We start from the raw sequence: 19,907 nt of genomic DNA, 5'->3' as shown, positions 1-19,907 counted from the left end.
AGTGAGAGGGAGGGAGTGAGACTGAGTGGGTGGGAGGGAGGTAGGGGGTGGTGAAGAGGGGGAGGTGAGAGACAGAGGGATGTAGCCCGTTTTAACGGGCTTAACGGCTTGTATATATATATTAAACATTGGTCCCCTTAGGACTAGCAAATATAAAAGACCAGGGCTACTACCATAATTGCAAGAAAAGCAAAATGCATGAGCTCATTGCTCCCTCTGTGCAATTGGTCAGAATACCCTTATCAAGAATACCTAAGCCCCATCTAAGCTGCATGGCCCTGGAGTTTAACTGACACAGAGATCTGCCCAATTTAAAACATTAGCAAGGCGTGACTCTGGCCCTGCCAGGAGTGACCACAGCGATTGGTCTCAGTATCTTCTGTCATCTGTTGCGATCTCCATGCTGGTTGTTGTGTTTGGTTTGCCTCTCTGATGAGATGGGGGATACCCATCTCATCAGGATATATATATAGGCCATCTTTCATTGATTATCCAGTATCGGGCCTACTGAGCTCAGTATAGCCTGCATCCACATGTGCAGTTATTTGGGTGCCTCTCCACCTGCGATGAAGTATTGTCTCAGGTCTTTGCTCAACGGCCTCTCCCACTGGCAGCATACAGCCTGCTAATCTCCTTATTTTTAGGTATCTGGAACAGTTAAACTCAGGATAATACATACGTCCCCACCCCCTGGTGGTGCAAAAAACAAAAAAAAAGTTTCTGTTTCCTGTAGATTACAAGAAAAATTCTTAACACAAACTAGATGGTCCCAAAATAAACAAATCTGCCCTTCACACTGAAAGATCAGGAAATACTCAAGCACAAATTAAAGGCTCATATAAACCTTTCACCTGGACTCCAGCATTCTCATTGCCAATTTTATTATGGGTTCAAGCCCCCAGGTATAATCCTAGTAATTGTGTGTGTGTGTTTATATGAGTTTAGCCCCCAAGGTCAGAACCCCCGGGCAGGATACCAGAGTGCACAGTCTGAACCCATAACAGTTGCCTACATATGAAACAGAGCTGGCCTTGATATGTAATGGGGTGAATTTTCTTTGGAGGACATACGGGCCAGATAAGAGCTTTAAAACAAAAAATTATTACAGATTGCTGCCTCTTTTATTTATTGCTCAGCAGGATCTTCCTCGTCCTTCAGACTTTCTAGCTCCATCAGAAATGGCCTGTACTAGGGCTTTGGCATATTGCCTTAATTTCCTCAAACCAGAGATTTCCCTGGCCTATTTTTTAAATTCTTCCATGTAGCCCATCCATTGCACCTTCAGTCCTTAATAAGGAACCACAGATTGCAACTTCTTCCAAAAACCAACATGTGTGCACACCGAGTTTGGCCAGTAGCCATTGCTGTTCAGCAACGATGGTGATTCCCTGGTCTGAGGAGCAGAAGCAAGATTTGGGAATCAATCGTATCTTTTCACTCAGCTCACTCACTTAGTGATCAGGTTATCCATGATGATTTATTTTAAAGGTAGGAGGACACGCGCTATTGAATGTCATCATTTTAGTGCATTGTTTGGAAATAATTTGTTCTCACTCAAGCCAAATTATATAAACTAATTGGACACTTTTCATCTACCCTAAAGACTGTATTAGGGGTAAGCTACATCTGTTCTGGACTGCCACAACCATGTCTGGTTTTCAGGATATCCAAAATGAATATGCATGAGGTATATTTACATGCACTACATCTGTGGTATACAAATTTATCTCATGCATATTTACTGTGCATGTCCTGAAAACTAGCCCTTTTTGTGGCACTCCAGGACTGGTCTATATAGTGCCATTACAGAGTAGCAGTGTGCCAAACTAGTGTCATATACATCAGTAGATGTATATGACACACTTCTCTTGTAGGCTGAGTTGTGATGCTTTTCAAAAGGGCTCTTTTCTCCTGCTGCCTTGTGATTTTTCAGTATATGGTATGAAATAATGTGTATATTTTGACAGATTCTATAGATAATTCCAGTATATGTGGGGAAGAAGAAGCAGAAGATGAAGAACTAGAAGCAGTTGCTAATCACCTCAACAAGGATTTTTATAATGAACTCAACAGAGAAAGATTAGATGATGACGAGATTGAGTGCAGAAATGGAGATATACCTTCTTTCCAACCACCTGGACTAGAGTCGCTACTTGGTCCTCTCCCTACTGCTGCAAGCCTTGGGATAAAAGAACCTATAAAAGAATGTATATCCACAAAGGAGCAAGGAAATGGTATGTACATTGCTTATATGTAGGTTGTGAGCAAAAGTAGTAAAAAGAAAATGTAATCTGTATTAAAACAACTGTTACAATGCCATTGATCAACTATTTGAGCAGATAATGCCAAGAAAAATCTAGATTTTTATCAAATAGAAACATTTTTTTTTCTCACTTTACTTTTGGATAAAGTTGTGAGAGAAGGATAGGGTCTTAAAGGGTATTGCCTAGCTTTACTATTGCCAGAGGATAGATTAAACTTTTAATTGTCTTCCATTTGGAAAGTATTCATGAGTTGTGGTAAGTGCTTGGGGTAAAATATTTGCTAATGCTACTGCAGCACTAAAGGAACCTCAAACTCAGATCTCTACAGGAATCTGAGATGTTTTTAATTTTTGCAGAATTTGATTTTGGCATTAGCTGACTGCTTGCAGCACTGAAGCTTTAAACATGCTGTTGTATACTACTCCAAACTGATCCATTTCAGTTTAAATTACTTAGATCAAATTAATAAAATCCTTTTGCATTTGTAACCGCATTAAGTTGTGAAATCTTATATTTATGAGATTTTCCATCTCAGAGAATTCTGTAACATAGTATTTTTATTTTAGAGTGTAAGACATTTCTGCCTATGGGAAAGGTTTTCCATTCTTCGAATAAACTTGGTTTCTTCTTATTTGCAGCTTGCTGCTGTTTAAATACAGAAATATAGCCATGTGTTTCGTCACCATGCTTTATCTGTGTTTAGGTTAGAAATTAATATTTTTTGATAGTAGGCCACTATACTATTTTGCCTTGTGCCGCTGTTCACATTAGGGAGTTTGTGATGTAGTAGTATTGGTGTTTGAGTATTTACCAGGTTCTTGTGGCCTGGTTTGGCCTCTGTTTGAAACAGGATGCTGGGCTTGATGGACCCTTGGTCTGACCCAGCATGGCAATTTCTTATGTTCTTATTAAGCAGTCCTTCAATTCAAGGGTGATCTCTGCTTTGACCTATGACATACCTGCTGTTCTTTGCCCACTATAGCTTGTAAACGAGGGAAATAGCTCAGATTGGTTTTAGAATTCTGTATCAATAACAGGTGGCCTATTAATACCAAGACTACATGATTGTAAAGGGAATTTACAAGAATTTCACTCCTCCTTCCTATTTTACTATTGAGTTGGAGCAAACCTTAAGGTTACAACTATTAGCAAAGTATCTACTGATATGTGTAACTGCAGTGAATAAAAAAAATCTTTCTTTAATTTTATAACAATGCTCAAAATTATTTGGATAACTAGATAGTTCAAATTAAAATCCTTACAGTTCCCTTGTATTCTGCTTTATTTGGTTCTTGAGGAAATGAGTTCTTAAAGACAAGTAAGGCTCCTCCTGTTTATCCATCTCTACAATTATAAATCAGAATGCTGAATTTCTTCTGAACCCCAAGCATTATGCGGGTACCGGCCAAGGTCAGGGCAGGTGGCAATCCAGAAAAGTAGTCCATTTCTGTTCTCAAGTAGGGGGTCATGGGAGGTGGCAATCCAAATAGATATCATGTTGGCAGCACATTACAATATCCCCTTCCTATGGCCCCTCCTTAGGCTTCTTGGCTTAGGCTTCTAGGGGTAGCACACCGATGGACTCCTTAGTGAGTCGAGAGGTTTGGTCATTGGAGGCGGGCTCCTACATGTTCTCTTCAGGGTCAAAGCTTTTCCAAGAATTGAGGTACTGAAGTCTATTCCGAATTCTCCTTGAATCAAAACTTTTCTGGACCTCATATTTGGTGTCTTCCTCTAATGTTACCGCTATTGGTTTTAGAGGGGATCATGATACCCATGTCAAGAGTAAAGGTATAAGGAAGGAGACATGGAACACATTGTGCATCTTAAGAGTAGGTGGCAGTTTCAGCTGATAAGCCACTGGTCTAGTCTGGCCAATGATGGAGAATGACCCGATGAAAATGTGGTAAGAACATAATAGAATGATTTTTGAGCCAGAGGTTGTGGGTACTCAACCATACCAAATCCCCAGGTTTGAGGTGGGTGTCAGCCAGCGTCTTTTGTCCACCTGTCTTTTGTATCTTTTTGTGGCCACTATAAGGAGTAGCAGGTCTTATGCCATAGGTCCCTGAGGTCTTGGCTCATGATGTCTGCTGTGAGGCAAGGAACCGTTACTAGAATGGGAAGCAACACCTGAGAATGTCTGCCAAACATAATCTGGAATGGAGATTCCTTGGGATTGTCTCCAACATGATGGTTGCAGCAGAACTCTGCCAAGGGGAAGAGATGCCCAATCATTCTACGATTCATTGACGTAGGCCCTCAGGAATCCCTTAAGGATCTGGTTGGTTCTCTCCATCTGTTCATTATTTTGTGGATGATACGTGGATGAAAGAACCAAAGAAACTCAATTTTTTGCATAGTCTTCTCAAGAGGAGATATGAATTCCACTTCCTGGTCAGAGAGAATATGCTCAAGTAACCCATGGAGACGGAAGACATGCTGGAAAAAAGAGAGGAGCCAATTCTCGTGCAGTTGGAAGTCCAGGGAGTGGAGTGAAATGAGCCATCTTGGAGAGCCAGTCCACCACAGCCCAGATGGAAGTATGGCCATTAGAGAGAGGTAAGTTGGTGTTGAAGTCCATTACTACATGGGTCCAGGGTTTCTCGAGGGCTGACAATGGTGGTAACAGCCCCCAAGGGTGATCATGGGAGCTCTTATTAGCAGCACAATTAGGCCTGGACTGTACATAATGTTTAACATCATGCCTTATTTGAGGCCACCAGTAGTGAGGAAGAAGCAGTTCCATGGTCTTGGTGACCCTAGGATGACCTGCCAGGTGGGAATTGTGGGCTCATTTTAATACCTATTCCCACAGACATTTAGGAATTGCTGTCTTTCCAGGAAGGTCAGGCAGTACTGCAGCGATCAAGATCCTTGCCGGGTTAATGATATGGCAAGGAGGTTCCGTGGCATTCTCTGTCTCAAAGGACCATGAAATAGTGTCAACCTGCTGGTTCTTCTGTGCCGGACAGTACCTGAGCTTCAAATCAAAGTGGTTGAAGAATGAAGACCACAGGGCCTGACGAGGATTTAAGTGGTGGGCCTGTTGGAGATACTGTAAATTCTTATGATCTGTAAAGATCGTGATTGGGTGTCAGGCCCCCTCCAGTAGGTGGTGCCACTACTCCAGAGCCAGCCTAACTGCTAGGACTTCTCTATCCCCAATAGTATTTTTTTTTTTTTCCGTGGGGATAAACTTCTTGGAGAAAAAGAAGCAAGGCATGAGGGTTCCCTTATTATGCTGAGTGAGGACAGCTTCCTCTCCAGTGGCAGAGGCATCTACCTCCATGACAAAAGATTTAAATTGATCCAGGTGATGGAGCAAGGTATTTCTGAGGAATGCTTGCTTGAGACAGAAGGCTTGGACTGCCTCTTCAGACTAGTGTCTGCATCCTTTGTAAGAGTGGTGAGAGGAGCAGCTAGAGAGAATAAACCATGCACAAACTGGCAGTAATTGAGCCCAACAGTTTGGAGCTAGTTTTGAATGGCCTTCATCTTCCCTGGGTCCATGCACAGACTATGCTGGGAGATAATGAAGCCCAGGAACAGCATTTCTCCCAGGACAAGCAGGATGGTAGTCCTCACATATGAGTGACATCATCAGATGGAGTCCTGTCATGGAACACTTTTGTCAAAGTTTCTAGAACTTTGACTGGCACACTGAGCATGCCCAGCATACCACTAACCCTGTAGCCACCAGGGGACCCCCCCTTCAGTCTCTTTTTTTCCCGCGCAGCAGTTGCCTCACGGTTTAGGAGCTCTGTAAGAAATTTCTCACAATTTTGCTCACGGAACTATTTGAAGCTTATCTTCTCAAAAAAATCCCTCACCGGGGTCCCCCATCGTGCTCCATTTCCTCTGACGCTCGGAAAGTGATTTTTCCGGTTCTTGCGGTTGGTTCCCAGCGGCTTACCACTTTGGTGACTAACAGTCACCGACCGCGCATCCGCCAAATTTTAACATGGTGACCGAGTTTAGGAAATGCCCCGAGTGTCCAAGGACCATGTCCATAACAGTCCCGCATGAAGTCTGTGTTTTGTGCTTAGGCCCCTCACATGACGTTTGTCGATGCACTAGTTGTTTACAAATGACCCCCAAAGGCCATCATGCTCACCTGGACAAAATGGAGCAGTTTGCTTCAACCCACAAAACCAAAGACAATTGTTACACTGGTAATTAATTTATAGAAATTTATCTCGCCAAATATGTGTAGGCCCCTCACTCACAGGGTCTGTCAAAGACATACAGACTCCTAAATCGGTATAGGGCCACCTTGCTTTAATTATAAACGATTTGAATTTTTGCAATTTTTACTTTTTACTTAAAATGTCAGGCAAGTAAACGATTTGAATTTTTGCAATTTTTCATCAAATGTCAAGCAAAATAATCGCTACTGGGCATTGAATCACCGCTGTTCATAGCATAAAGGTATCTAAAAGATACGAGAGGAACCGCAATACTCATCTGTTGCCAGTTTTGGCTCTGCCTCTCCCCTCTCCCCTTTATGCTATGAACAGCGGTGATTCAATGCCCAGTAGCGATTATTTTGCTTGACATTTGATGAAAAATTGCAAAAATTCAAATCGTTTACTTGCCTGACATTTTAAGTAAAAAGTAAAAATTGCAAAAATTCAAATCGTTTATAATTAAAGCAAGGTGGCCCTATACCGATTTAGGAGTCTGTATGTCTTTGACAGACCCTGTGAGTGAGGGGCCTACACATATTTGGCGAGATAAATTTCTATAAATTAATTACCAGTGTAACAATTGTCTTTGGTTTTGTGGGTTCACACATATGGTACGCTGGAATACAGTGAGTGAAAGGGTAGAGATTTGTGATTGATATCGCAGTTTGCTTCAAAACATACTGCTCCATCGACGCCAGTTCAAGCGCCACTAACCGTGGAGGGTCCATCGACCTCTGAGACAGGTCGCAGGAGCATCGTGGACAGGTGACCGTCCATCACAGACTCCATCGAGGACATTGGCGTCATCGTCCTCGGTGCCAGGGAAAAACTGGACCGAGCACCGAGGGAAACTTCGACACAGGCGCACCAATGGGCGTCCCCGACCTGTGCCAGCACCAATACCGCAGTGGCATCAACTTCCATCAAGCCGCTTGTGAAGAGGGCCCGGGGAGAGGAGCCCCCATGCTCCTCTGGACCTTGGACCCCTAGGCGTTCCCCACCGATACCTGTGCCGGGCACCAAGCCTCCATGGAAGCTCCGGTGATGCCTAGCCTGCCTCCTACCCCGATCGCCATGCCACGCATGCCGGCTTCCCAGGAGGAATTTGACCGCATGGTCCAAGAGGCAGTGCTGAAAGCCTTACGAGGCTTCCAGTCTCTGCCGGCCTTGGAACCGGCTTCCTCGATGATGGCACCGCTCCTTGAGTGCCTCGATACGCTCATCGGTGCCTTATTAACTCCTTAGCTACTCGACATGCTGGCATCGAGTCATCCATCGAGGCCTCTGCAGGTCCCGATTCCAGAACCGGGTTCCTCGGAGGAGGAAGGATCGATTCCCGGCCACGTCCCTCCACGGGAACCGTCGATGCCAGAGCCCATGCCAGTGCCATTGGGGCTACTGGTACCTAAGCGCACCTCATCTGCCTCGATGCAGGCACTAATTCCATCGATGACTTCCCGCCCTCTCGGCTTTGGCATGCTTCCTCCATCAGGAGCTCCACCGGGAGAAGGAGAAAGTCCCTATAATCCATGGGACGATGCACCCTCAGATGATTCATCACGGACATCCGAGGACTTGCTCTCAGAGCCTTCACCGCCAGAGGAAAGGCAAAGATCTCCACCAGAAGACATCTCCTTTGTGTATGTGGTGTGTATGTGGGGGGGAGACGGGGTGTGGGGAGTGTGTGTGTGTGTGTGGTGTGTATGTGGGGGGAAGAGGGGGTGTGGAGAGTGTATGATGTATGTGTGTGGTGTGTATGTGGGGGGGAGAGGGGGTGTGGGGAGTGTGTGATGTGTGTGTGTGTGTGTGTGTATGTGGGGGGGAGAGGGGGGTGTGGGGAGTGTGTGATGTGTGTGTGTGTGTGTGGTGTATATGTGGGGGGAAGAGGGGTGTGGGGAGTGTGTGATGTGTGTGTGTGTGGTGTGTATGTGGGGGGGGAGAGGGGGGTGGGGGGAGTGTGTGATGTGTGTGTGTGTGTGTGTATGTGGGGGGGAGGAGGGGGTGGGGGAGTGTGTGATGTGTGTGTGTGTGGTGTGTATGTGGGTGGGAGAGGGGGTGTGGGGAGTGTGTGATGTATGTGTGTGTGGTGTGTATGTGGGGGGAGAGTGGGTGTGGGGAGTGTGTGTATGTGGGGGGAGAGTGGGTGTGGGGAGTGTGTGTGGTGTGTATGTGGGGGGGAGGGGGTGTGGGGGTGTGTGTGTATGTGTGTGGTGTGTATGTGGGGGAGAGGGTGTGGGGAGTGTGTGTGTATGTGGGGAGAGAGGGTGTGTGTGTGTATGTGTGTGTGGTGTGTATGTGGGGGGGAGGGTGTATGTGTGTGGTGTGTATGTGGGGGGAGAGTGGGTGTGGGGAGTGTGTGGTGTGTATGTGGGGGGGGCGGGAGAGGGGGTGTGGGGAGTGTGTGTGGTGTGTATGTGGGGGGGGAGAGGGGGTGTGGGGTGTGTGTGTGGTGTGTATGTGGGGGGAGGGGGGTGTGGGGAGTGTGTGTGGTGTGTATGTGGGGGGAGAGGGGGTGTGGGGAGTGTGTGTGGTGTGTATGTGGGGGGAGAGGGGGTGTGGGGAGTGTGTGTGTGTGTGTGGTGTGTATGTGGGGGAGAGGGTGTGGGGAGTGTGTGTGTGGTGTGTATGTGGGGGGAGAGGGGGTGTGGGGAGTGTGTGTTGTGTGGTGTATGTAGGGGGAGAGGGTGTGGGGGTGTGTGTGTGGTGTGTATGTGGGGGGAGAGGGGGGGTATGGGGAGTGTGTGTCTGTGTGGTGTGTGTGTGGGGAGTGTGTGTGTGTGGTGTGTATGTGGGGGAGAGGGTGTATGTGTGTGGTGTGTATGTGGGGGAGAGGTGTGTGTGTGTGGTGTGTATGTGGGGGGAGAGTGGGGTGTGGGGAGTGTGTGGTGTGTATGTGGGGGAGAGGGGGTGTGGGGAGTGTGTGTGTGTGTGTGTATGTGGGGGAGAGGTGTGGGGGAGTGTGTGTGTGGTGTGTATGTGGGGGGGAGGGGGTATGGGGAGTGTGTGTCTGTGTGGTGTGTGTGTGGGGGGGTGGGTGTGTGGTGTGTATGTGGGGGAGAGGGGGTGTGTGTGTGGGTGTATGTGGGGGAGAGGGGGGTGTGGGGAGTGTGTGTTGTGTGTGTGTGTGTGTGGTGTGTATGTGGGGGGGGGAGAGGGGGTGTGGGGAGTGTGTGTCTGTGTGGTGTGTATGTGGGGGGGGAGAGGGGGTGTGGGGAGTGTCTGTGTGGGGTGTATGTGGGGGGGGAGAGGGGGTGTGGGGAGTGTGTGGTGTGTATGTGGGGGGGAGAGGGTGTGGGGAGTGTGTGTGTGTGGTGTGTATGTGGGGGGGAGAGGGGGTATGGGGAGTGTGTGTCTGTGTGGTGTGTGTGTGTGGGGAGTGTGTGTGTGTGTGTGGTGTGTATGTGGGGGGGAGAGGGTGTGTGTGTGGTGTGTATGTGGGGGGAGAGGGTTTGTGTGTGTGTGGGGTGTGTATGTGGGGGGGGGGGGGGGGGGAGGGTGAGAGAGAGAGATGAGAGACTAGTTGTGGTCTCTAAGGAAGAGGACCATGAGGACAGTTTCAGCAGCTACTGCTGCTTCTATTATGACCTCCAAGGGAAAGGAGTAGATCTGCTGGAGAGGGTAATAAAGGTGGCTTTTTTAAGTTCATTTTTTCTTGATTGACTACCAGTTTAATAATTTGGTATTATGTGATGTCTGCTGTTTTGAAATATTTTATTGGAGCTTGGAGAATTTTTAATAATTTTTAAGAGTGTTTAATTGTTAGATGTTCTGTTCATCAGCTGTTTTGAAACTTTTATTTATATAGTTTTACAGTTATTTCTGTGTGGGAATCTATAGCAGCTTGGCTTTTTCTGTTTTCCTAATGGGAGGTGTATTGGTGTTTAGGGCCTGGTTTAATATTTGTAGTGTTGCCTTTCTATAGGTAGAGTTGTTCCAGTTGAGTGCATGCCATAATGCAGGTGTAATTTTGTGTGCATTAGTTTGTGGGCATTATTGCAGATGTTGCTACTACGTTAGGTGCTGTATTTCTGTTTCCATTTCTCCTGTTTTGTACTGCATGCAGAGTGACATTTTTGGGTTTCCATTCCAGTTTGTCTCCATATTTGTAATTGGTGGTCTTTCTGTACTTGGTGAAGGTCAATTTTGTGTGTATGACCGAGATGAGGTATTTAACTAGCATGTAGGCTAGTAAAATACCTCACCTTCGGGCCGATACAGTAAGGACGCGTAAGAAACAGTGCGGCAGTGCCAGGCGCCCGCTCGTTTGCCACGTGTATATTTTGGTTCACATACCACTCGATTCAGTATTCAAATTAGACGCAAATCCAAGGGGCGTCCAAAGCATGTCAATGAAGCGGTAGGCGCTCGCAATCCATTTTACTGTATAGAGCGGTATGCAGCGCCTGTACAGTATCCAGGGTGCGCTGGTACCTATCATTTGAAATGTCATTCCACCAGGTAAGTGGATGGTTGTTTTCTACAGACCCCGCTGCCTTGATTGCCTGGCCGGACATCCAAGCCGCGACCTTGGACGTCCGGCCGGGCGCTCAAGGCAGCACGGCCTCCGATCATGGATGCCCGGATACAGGCGGGAAGGTCCATGAACGGACGCCGCAACCTTATTCTAGACGCAGGAGGAAGGCTCTGTATAGGCCGTCCGTATAGGGCGCCATGTCTCCGCCCGGAGCCTCAGGACGCCTAGCGGACGCCTAACTCTCCAGTGTCCGTAGAGACGTCCATGTCCGGAACCTCAGAGACGCCCAGAGATGGATGGTACAGCTGAACCGAAACAGAACACATACCTCCTCTGGTCTTGCTGCTGGGTTCTCCAGTCGGATGGGTTCCCCTAGCTGCTGGGCTCCCATGTTTGCCTCTCCAATCTGCCGAGCATTTCTCAATCGAGCATTTCTCATTCTGCTTCTCAACCGAATGAAAAATAGCACCAGAGCCAGTATATACATGTTGTCCATGGCGCCGTCCGGTACAAAGCTGACTGAACACCACACTAACGCCAGGGACAGGGTAGGCGGTAAATATTCAGGTTAAATACCCGGTAAATATTCAGGTTAAAGACACGGTAAATAAGCTGGTTAACAGGGCAATAATTTGGGCGCACGTTACTGTATCGGAGGGAATAGCTAATCCGATCATTAGCATGTCATATACATGCGGTGGGCGGAAAGGGATACGCGTCCTTTTCGGCAAGCGGTAAGGACGTGTAAAAGCCGATGCTGAATTGCGGGTATGCCTTACGCGTCCAAAACGTGCGTCCAAAGCGGGTTAAAAACCGGGTAACCATGACCGCGCTTACTGTATCGGCCCGCTTATTTGTTGTGTTTTCTCAATAGGACATGCATTGGTGGTAAATTGCTGTCTTTTTATAAGTAGGGCTATTGCACCTGGTAGGAGAGGAAGTTTGTGTTGCTATTATTGAGATAACATCAGAATATCTTTTTTGTACCTGGAATGTTCTAGTTCTGCTTTATAACCATTACTGAGGGTCAGGGACAGTCACAAGGAGTTAGTCTTGTGACTGTCATGTGTTCAGTGTGTCACGCATGTGGGAACTGTCAGGTGTGCCCCGACAGAAAAAAGGTTGAGAACCACTGCACTAGATTACCTCCTGTTTTCTTAGCACTGGAAACTTAACTCCTAGTCTGAGGTGGAGTAAAGTTTCCAGTGTTTGTTAGTCCACAGTGAAAGCCTGGAGGTCCAGTGCCAGGACCTCTGGTTGGGAGTTTGTGTAGAAAATATGCGTTATGCTCAAAAAGCACGGGTTCCACACACAAAATATGCTTTGTTCACTGAAAACTTTTTTCATGCACGTAAACCATTTTTACGTGCAGAAAAAATGGTTTAGGTCCACAAATAGTTTTGCATACATAAATCTTATTTTATGCATGGAACTCGTAATTTGTGCACCTAAACCATATTTTGTGTGCATAAACTTTTACTTTCTGTGTGCTTAGCCATTTCATGCACACACTTTCTGGTCTGTGCGCATTTTTTAACTCCTGATGTATTAGCATACTTACTGCATCCAGAGTTTAAAAAAAAATTATGTGTATGTTAGAAAACTGAGCTAAATTTCAGCACACATTTTTAGTGCTCAGCTTTTTGCATCAGCTCCTATGGTAGGGGCCTTGAATCACCAAAACTGTTGGAAGATCTCATTTCAATTCAAATGAACAGTATTTCCCTCAGACTGAAATATCCAGCATATAGTAAGTGTAATGTAAAATACAAAAGTTACATAATTTGAAACTCTTCCTTTGATTGGTAATACTGTAAGTGATTTGTCCATCTGAATTGGTAATAGCCACCTGACTACTCCTAGCTAATTCTGTTAATTTTATTTTGTCTCAGTAATTTTGAAACTGGCAAATTTTAAAGAACAAGATTATGTAAGATATTTAGTTATGATTGCTCTAAAGTGCAATGTGCGAATTATGCTATGCTGAAATGTAAAAGGTGTACTGAAAGAGACCCTGTGAGAACTCCTCTGGATTTTTATGTATGTGCAGGGTGTACGTGTACACTACTAATGAATCAGAGGTAAATGGGATAGATAGGGTAGACTTTAGGTTTACTCATCTAGGGTTTCTCATTGTATCATAAAATCTGTTAATGGCAGAGTGTTAGAACATGTCCGATGGGATAAGTGGTTTTGTGCTTATTCCTTGAATATGAGAATTAAGCCGAGTTGTTGAATAGATGTGAGTACTGCTTCCCATTCTGCTTTCTGCATAAAAGTATTTCATACAATGCTATTTGCCCATTAATGTTTTGAGGAGATATAATTACCAGTTACTTTAGCGCATTGTCATTTTTTTTACATCACATTCTTCTCTGATATTACTGACTTGTAAGTAAACATCTTAAGTTAAATAAAACTGAATTTCCAATGGCTTATGATGTGCCAGAATCCAGGAAGCCTATTGAGTCTTATAGATCATATTCTTATTGTTACATAGTTGTAACTTGATATTAATATCTAGTGAGTTAACACTTGTGTTCAATTATTAAACTGGTGCATGAAACACAGATTTCTAGTGCCTGTTTACCTGTTAATGTAGACTGTAAACTTGGCTTATATACTGTATTGTATGGGTTTCTTTCTTCTTTGCTTCAATATTTTCCTTCTCTTCCTTTAGGCTTCCAATTCAGTCATAACCAGTTTCTAGTGTACATACAGTGCCCTGTAAAAGTCTTCATACCCTTGTACATTTTTCACATTCTTAAAGTAGGAGTTTGTTTCACTGATATACACAATATACTCCACTTTCATTGTGAAAAAACAATTATAGAGGTATTCCAAAAGTAATGTAAAGAAACCTAAAGTCTTGATTCCATAAGTCTTGATACCCTTGACTCATCATTATTTGGTGGAAGCCCCTTTTGCAGCAATAAGAACCATGAGATTTTAGGAGAAGTAAAAACACAGCAATCACTCTAACACCATCCCGACAGTAAAGCATGATGGCAGCAACATTATGTTGTGGGAGATGATTAAGGGAAAGATGGATGTGCAAAGTACAGACACATCCTGGATGAAAATTAGTTCCAGTCTGCCATAGACCGGGGACTGGGGAGAGAAGATTCACCTTTTAGCGGGACAGTGATCCTAAGCACAAAGTGAAAAAAAAAACCAATGGCAAAAGGAAAGTGAATGAATGTCCTTGAGCGGCCCAGTGAAAACGCAGACCTGAATCCAGTAGAAAATCTGTGGCAAAACTTGAAGACTGCGATCTCCGGACAATCTGAAAGAGCTTGAGCTATTCTGCTGAGAAGAATGGCAAAAACTGCACATCCTGCTGTGCAAAGTTGGTAGACACTTATTTGCAATGACTCATGACTATTGCTGCAAAAGGGGCTTTCACCAAGCATTGAATCAAGGGTATGAGAAGACTTATGCAATTTTTTTTATTCTTAATTCCTTTTGGAATATTTCTATAATTTCTCTTTCATGTTGAAAGTGTAGAGCATATTGTGTAGATCAGTGAAAAAAACTCTTTAATGCATTTTGATTTGTATTATTTAGATAGCAAAATGTACAAGGGTCTGAGGACTTTTTCAAGGCATTGTATGATACCGTGCCTTCATTCACAATCGCCCAATTTCCCCCCCCATTTTTGGTCCCCCCTACGTAACCAAGCTTTCACAATGGCAGTTGACAACTAGGGGCCACAGTAAATGGGCATCCTGAGTCTTGGCAGTAGGTGTCACTGTGTGATGGCTAGGACTTTCCACCTATCCAGTAGGGGCTATGAAAACATTGTGTTCCCAACTACAGAACATATTGTTTAAAACGGTTTTAAAGAATTGTTATCCTAGTAAAGGATAAATTAAAACTGTGTTTGAGGGTGCTTAATACCGTAACATTCCATTTTGCTCCATAGTCACTAAATTCTTTGTGTTTTCATACTAATTGTGCCCCTCTTTGGATTTTTGTATACTAAACTGTTGATTTGTTTGTGGTAGATGGAACATTTCAGATAAATCAATTTTATAGATTGACTAATATTTTCTTTTGGAATTTTCTCCAAAATCCTATTCTCTTAAATGATTTGATCCTTTTTTAATTGGGGAAAGAGGTAGGGGGATGGATAAAAATCTTGAAGTAAGCAAACCTTTCAAATCTAGCCTTCTGAGGCTGCTACAATGGTTTATAAAAAGACTGCTAATGCTATCAGTGATTGAGCTGTCATTATGTTGGTAATGAGATGTGAAGATTTTGTTGCAGTCAGCAGCCTAATGTGGGATCCAGCTGCTTTACATACAATTTTCAGTACCTGGAATCTTTGCTGTAAATTACACATGGCATGATTTTCATACTTGACAATCTATGCCAGTCAAAGATGAAATTGTATGTTCTTATGCATGATTCTTTTCTGTCCTAGAACAGTAGCATTTTGCTGCTATTTGATTTAAATTATTTTTGAAAGAGCTGTTTTTTTTCTGTCCAGGATAAAATAACCTTTATGCAAAAAATATAGCCACATAGCAGTTGATAGCAGATAAAGACCAATTGGACCCTTTGATTTACTCAGTTATTCCAGTCTATGCAGACTATGTGGCTAATCTCTTTGCTCTTCCCATTTCTGCTACCTCTTTAGAGAACCATATTGGTGTTTTCCTTTTCCCTTTGCTAATTTGCCTTAAACAGATTTGTTGCCTTCTTTATGGTCCCTATTATTGCTGCCCACAGTTCCTCTATACCCTTTAGATCTTGGATTCCTGAGGAGCTTTGTCAGCACATCACCTATTTTGAAGACTATCATCCTGAAGCCCAGGATACTAGTCTTAGTTTAGCTTAGTACAGTCTGATATTGAACCCAATAGTATGATGATCACTAGATCCTAAATGTTCCCATTCTCTTAGGTCAGTGATAATGTTTTCTATTTGTCAGTATCAGATACAGCAGAGCTTCCCCTCAAATGAATTCTTCAAATAGTTACCTGACAAGTGCCCTTTTTAGGGAAATCGGAACTTCTTCAGTCCTAGCCAATGCGTTCAGGGTAGGCTACAATTCACATTCAATACATTGAAGTTGTTTACAAGCAGGCCGTCCCCTTGTGTGCTGGCATCTCTCATGCCTGAATTAATCTATATTTCCTCTGTGCTAAGGTCTATATATTACACACACAATACTGTACATATAAATCTTCTTCTTTCCAGGGTAACCCACAGTAATTGTTTGTATAGCACTGGGTTTTCAGAAAATCCCTAATGACTATGCATGAGAGAGATTTAAGAACATAAGAAATTGCCATGCTGGGTCAGACCAAGGGTCCATCAAGCCCAGCATCCTGTTTCCAACAGAGGCTAAACCAGGCCACAAGAACCTGGCAATTACCCAAACACTAAGAAGATCCCATGCTACTGATGCAATTAATAGTAGTGGCTATTCCCTAAGTCAACTTGATTAATAGCAGTTAATAGACTTCTCCAAGAACTTATCCAAACCATTTTTGAACCCAGCTACACTAACTGCACTAACCACATCCTCTGGGAACAAATTCTAGAGCTTAATTGTGTGTTGAGTGAAAAATAATTTTCTCTGATTAGTCTTAAATGTGCTACTTGCTAACTTCATGGAATGCCCCCTAGTCCTTCTATTATTTGAAAGTGTAAATAACCGATTCCCATCTACTCATTCGAGACCCAACATGATCTTAAAGACCTCTATCATATCCCCCCTCAGCCGTCTCTTCTCCAAGCTGAACAGCCCTAATCTCTTCAGTCTTTTCCGCTGTTCCATCCCCTTTATCATTTTGGTTGCCCTTCTCTGTACCTTCTCCATCGCAACTATATCTTTTTTGAGATGCGGCGACCAGAACTGTACACAGAATTCAAGGTGCGGTCTCACCATGGAGCGTCACAGAGGCATTATGACATTTTCCGTTTTATTAACCATTCCCTTCCTAATAATTCCTAAGATTCTGTTTGCTTTTTTGACTGCTGCAGCACACTGAGCCAACAATTTTAAAGTATTATCCACTGTGATGCCTAGATCTTTTTCCTGGCTGGTAGCTCCTAATATGGCACCTAACATCGTGTAACTACAGCAAGGGTTATTTTTCCCTATATGCAACACCTTGCACTTGTCCACATTAAATTTCATCTGCCATTTGGCTGCCCAATCTTCCAGTCTTGCAAGGTCCTCCTGTAATGTATCACAATCCGCTTGTGATTTAACTATGAATAATTTTGTATCATCTGAAAATTTGATAACCTCACTTGTGGTATTCCTTTCCAGACCAATTATATATATATTGAAAAGCACTGGTCCAAGTACAGATCCCTGAGGCACTCCACTGTTTACCCTTTTCCACTGAGAAAATTGACCATTTAGTCCTACTCTCTGTTTCCTGTCTTTTAACCAGTTAGTAATCCACGAAAGGACATCGCCTCCTATCCCATGACTTTTTAGTTTTCGTCGAAGCCTCTCATGGGGGACTTTGTCAAACGCCTTCTGAAAATCCAAATACACTACATCTACCGGTTCACCTTTATACACGTTTATTAACCCCTTCAAAAAAATGAAGCAGATTTGTTAGGCAAGACTTCCCCTGGGTAAATCCATGTTGACTGTATTCAGTTAAACCATGTCTTTCTATATGTTCTACGATTTTGATCTTGAGAATAGTTTCTACTATTTTTCCTGGCACTGAAGTCAGGCTAACCGGTCTGTAGTTTCCCGGATCGCCCTTTTTAAATATTGGAGTTACATTGGCCAATGTACAATGGATGATTTTAATGATAGGTTACAGATTTTAACTAATAGATCAGAAATTTCATTTTTGAGTTCTTTCAGTACCCTAGGATGCATACCATCCAGTCCGAGTGATATGCTACTCTTTAGTTTGTCAATCTGGCCTACTACATCTTCCAGGTTCATAGTAATTTGGTTCAGTTCGTCTGACTCATCACCCCTGAAAACCATCTCCGGAGCTGGTATCTCCCGAACATCCTCATTAGTAAACATGGAAGCAAAGAATTAATTTAGTCTTTATGCAATGGCCTTATCTTCCCTAAGAGCCCCTTTAACCCCTCGGTCATCTAATGGTCCAACCAACTCCCTCACAGGTTTCTTGTTTCGGATATATTTTAAAAAGTTTTTATTATGAGTTTTTGCCTCTATAGCCAAATTCATTTCAAATTCTCTCTTTGCCTGTCTTATCAATGTTTTACACTTAACTTGACAATGCTTATGTTTTATCCTCTTTTCTTCAGATGGATCCTTCTTCCAATTTTTGAAGGATGTTTTTTGGCTAAAATAGCCTCTTTCACCTCACCTTTTAACCATGTCTGTAGTCGTTTTGCCTTCCTTCCACCTTGCTTAATGCGTGGAATACATATGGACTGCGCCTCTAGGATTGTATTTTTAAACAATGTCCATGCCTGTTGAACACTTTTAACCTTTGCATCTATAACTTTCAGTTTTTTTCTAACTAATTTCCTTATTTTATGAAAGTTTCCCTTTTGAAAGTTTAGTGTTAGAACTGTAGATTTACTTATTGTTCCCCTTCCAGTTATTAGTTTAAATTTGATCATGTTATGATCACTGTTGCCAAGTGGCCCCACCACCGTTACCTCTCTCACACTGACTCAGTTATATGCAAACCAGTCTTATGCATAATCATTAGGGATATCCTAAAAACCAGAACAGTTTGAGGATCAGCCCATACCTGCTCTTAAGATGATGATCTGCCATCCTTTCTATTTCCTTTTGTTCTGTTCATATTTTTACATAAACTGTTTTATCATCCATCCATTGCTCTCTCTCATGGTTGATTTTGAGTGATTATCCCTTCAGAAGTTATGTTTACATCAATTGTTTTTGCTGGTGGGGGAGAATAGTTTGTGCCTCTCCTCCTGCTCCTGTCCTCATCTAGGTAGGACTTGAAATAATGGCTAAGGACTGTAGTACCTTTCCTGAATGAATGTGAACCACCCCTTCTTTATAGATCCTTGCCTTCCAAGTTTCTCCTGTTGGAGCCCGACTGCTGGTTTGGATAATCTCTGGAGCTGGAGTGAGGCTGGCCCCGGGAACAGCTGGCTTAAACACGAACAGAGATGGCCTGGTCCCCAGGATCTTCTGCCTGAACCGGTCACCTCCCCCTTGAGTTGAGCTCTTAGGTTCTGGAGGCTGGCAGGGCTTAACAGAGGTGCACTTGAACAGGAAGTGGGTCACCCACAAAAGCAAACAGGACAGAGATCAAGGGAGGTCCCATAGATAGACATGAGAAGGAAATGTACCACAAGACAAGAGACAGGGATAGAACTAGAGCAACCAGAAACAGAAGGCCACAATAATCTGGCCCAAGCAGGCAAGGCACAAACACACACACAGAGGAAGGTCACAATATTAGAACCAACAAGAAACAAACATAAAAGAACCAAACTGGACACAAAGCAAGATAAACAGACCAACAAGGCCACAGATTAGGAGAGATTCAAACTGAGGTGAAGTGCTTACTGTGAGAACAGTTTATATTCTGTGGCAGTGCCGAGAATATGGCTGCCAGCAGTAGGGATGTGCAGAAGGAAAAAATTTGTTGTTCGGTATTTGTTATACCGGGACCCAAATCCGTTGCATCCGTTTTTAGGGAAACCTGATTCGTCCATTAGTTGCATTCGGAATTTGTTTTCCATTAAAGTTGGAAAAACAAAAAAAAAACCCATCCCAACCCTTTAAACTTAACTACAACCCCCCCCCCCCCCAAAGACTTGCCAAATGTCCCTGTGGTCCAGCGGGGGTCCTGGAGCGATCTCCTGCACTTGAGTCGGCGGCTACCGGTATTCAAAATGGCGCCGATAGCCTTTGCCCTTACTATGTCACAGGGGCTACCGGTGCCATTGGTCGGCCCCTGTCACATGGTAGGAGCAATGGATGGCCGGCGCCATCTTGTGCTCCTACCATGTGACAGGGGCCGACCAATGGCACTG

General features: G+C 43.9%; 1 protein-coding gene across 2 annotated transcripts in view; it reads left to right on the top strand.

Moving 5' to 3' along the window:
• The window catches only part of BRF1 (BRF1 RNA polymerase III transcription initiation factor subunit), a 572,778-nt gene that overhangs the window by 371,351 nt on the left and 181,520 nt on the right, over positions 1-19,907 (top strand). For both annotated transcript variants that reach the window (XM_029598099.1, XM_029598098.1), the window contains exon 11: positions 1,968-2,234. In XM_029598099.1, coding sequence (XP_029453959.1) covers positions 1,968-2,234 — 267 coding nt within the window. The remainder of the gene's footprint in view (positions 1-1,967; positions 2,235-19,907) is intronic.

Source organism: Rhinatrema bivittatum, chromosome 4, assembly GCF_901001135.1.
Source record: "Rhinatrema bivittatum chromosome 4, aRhiBiv1.1, whole genome shotgun sequence".
Taxonomy (NCBI): domain Eukaryota; kingdom Metazoa; phylum Chordata; class Amphibia; order Gymnophiona; family Rhinatrematidae; genus Rhinatrema; species Rhinatrema bivittatum.
This window is presented reverse-complemented; position numbering and strand designations above follow the sequence as displayed.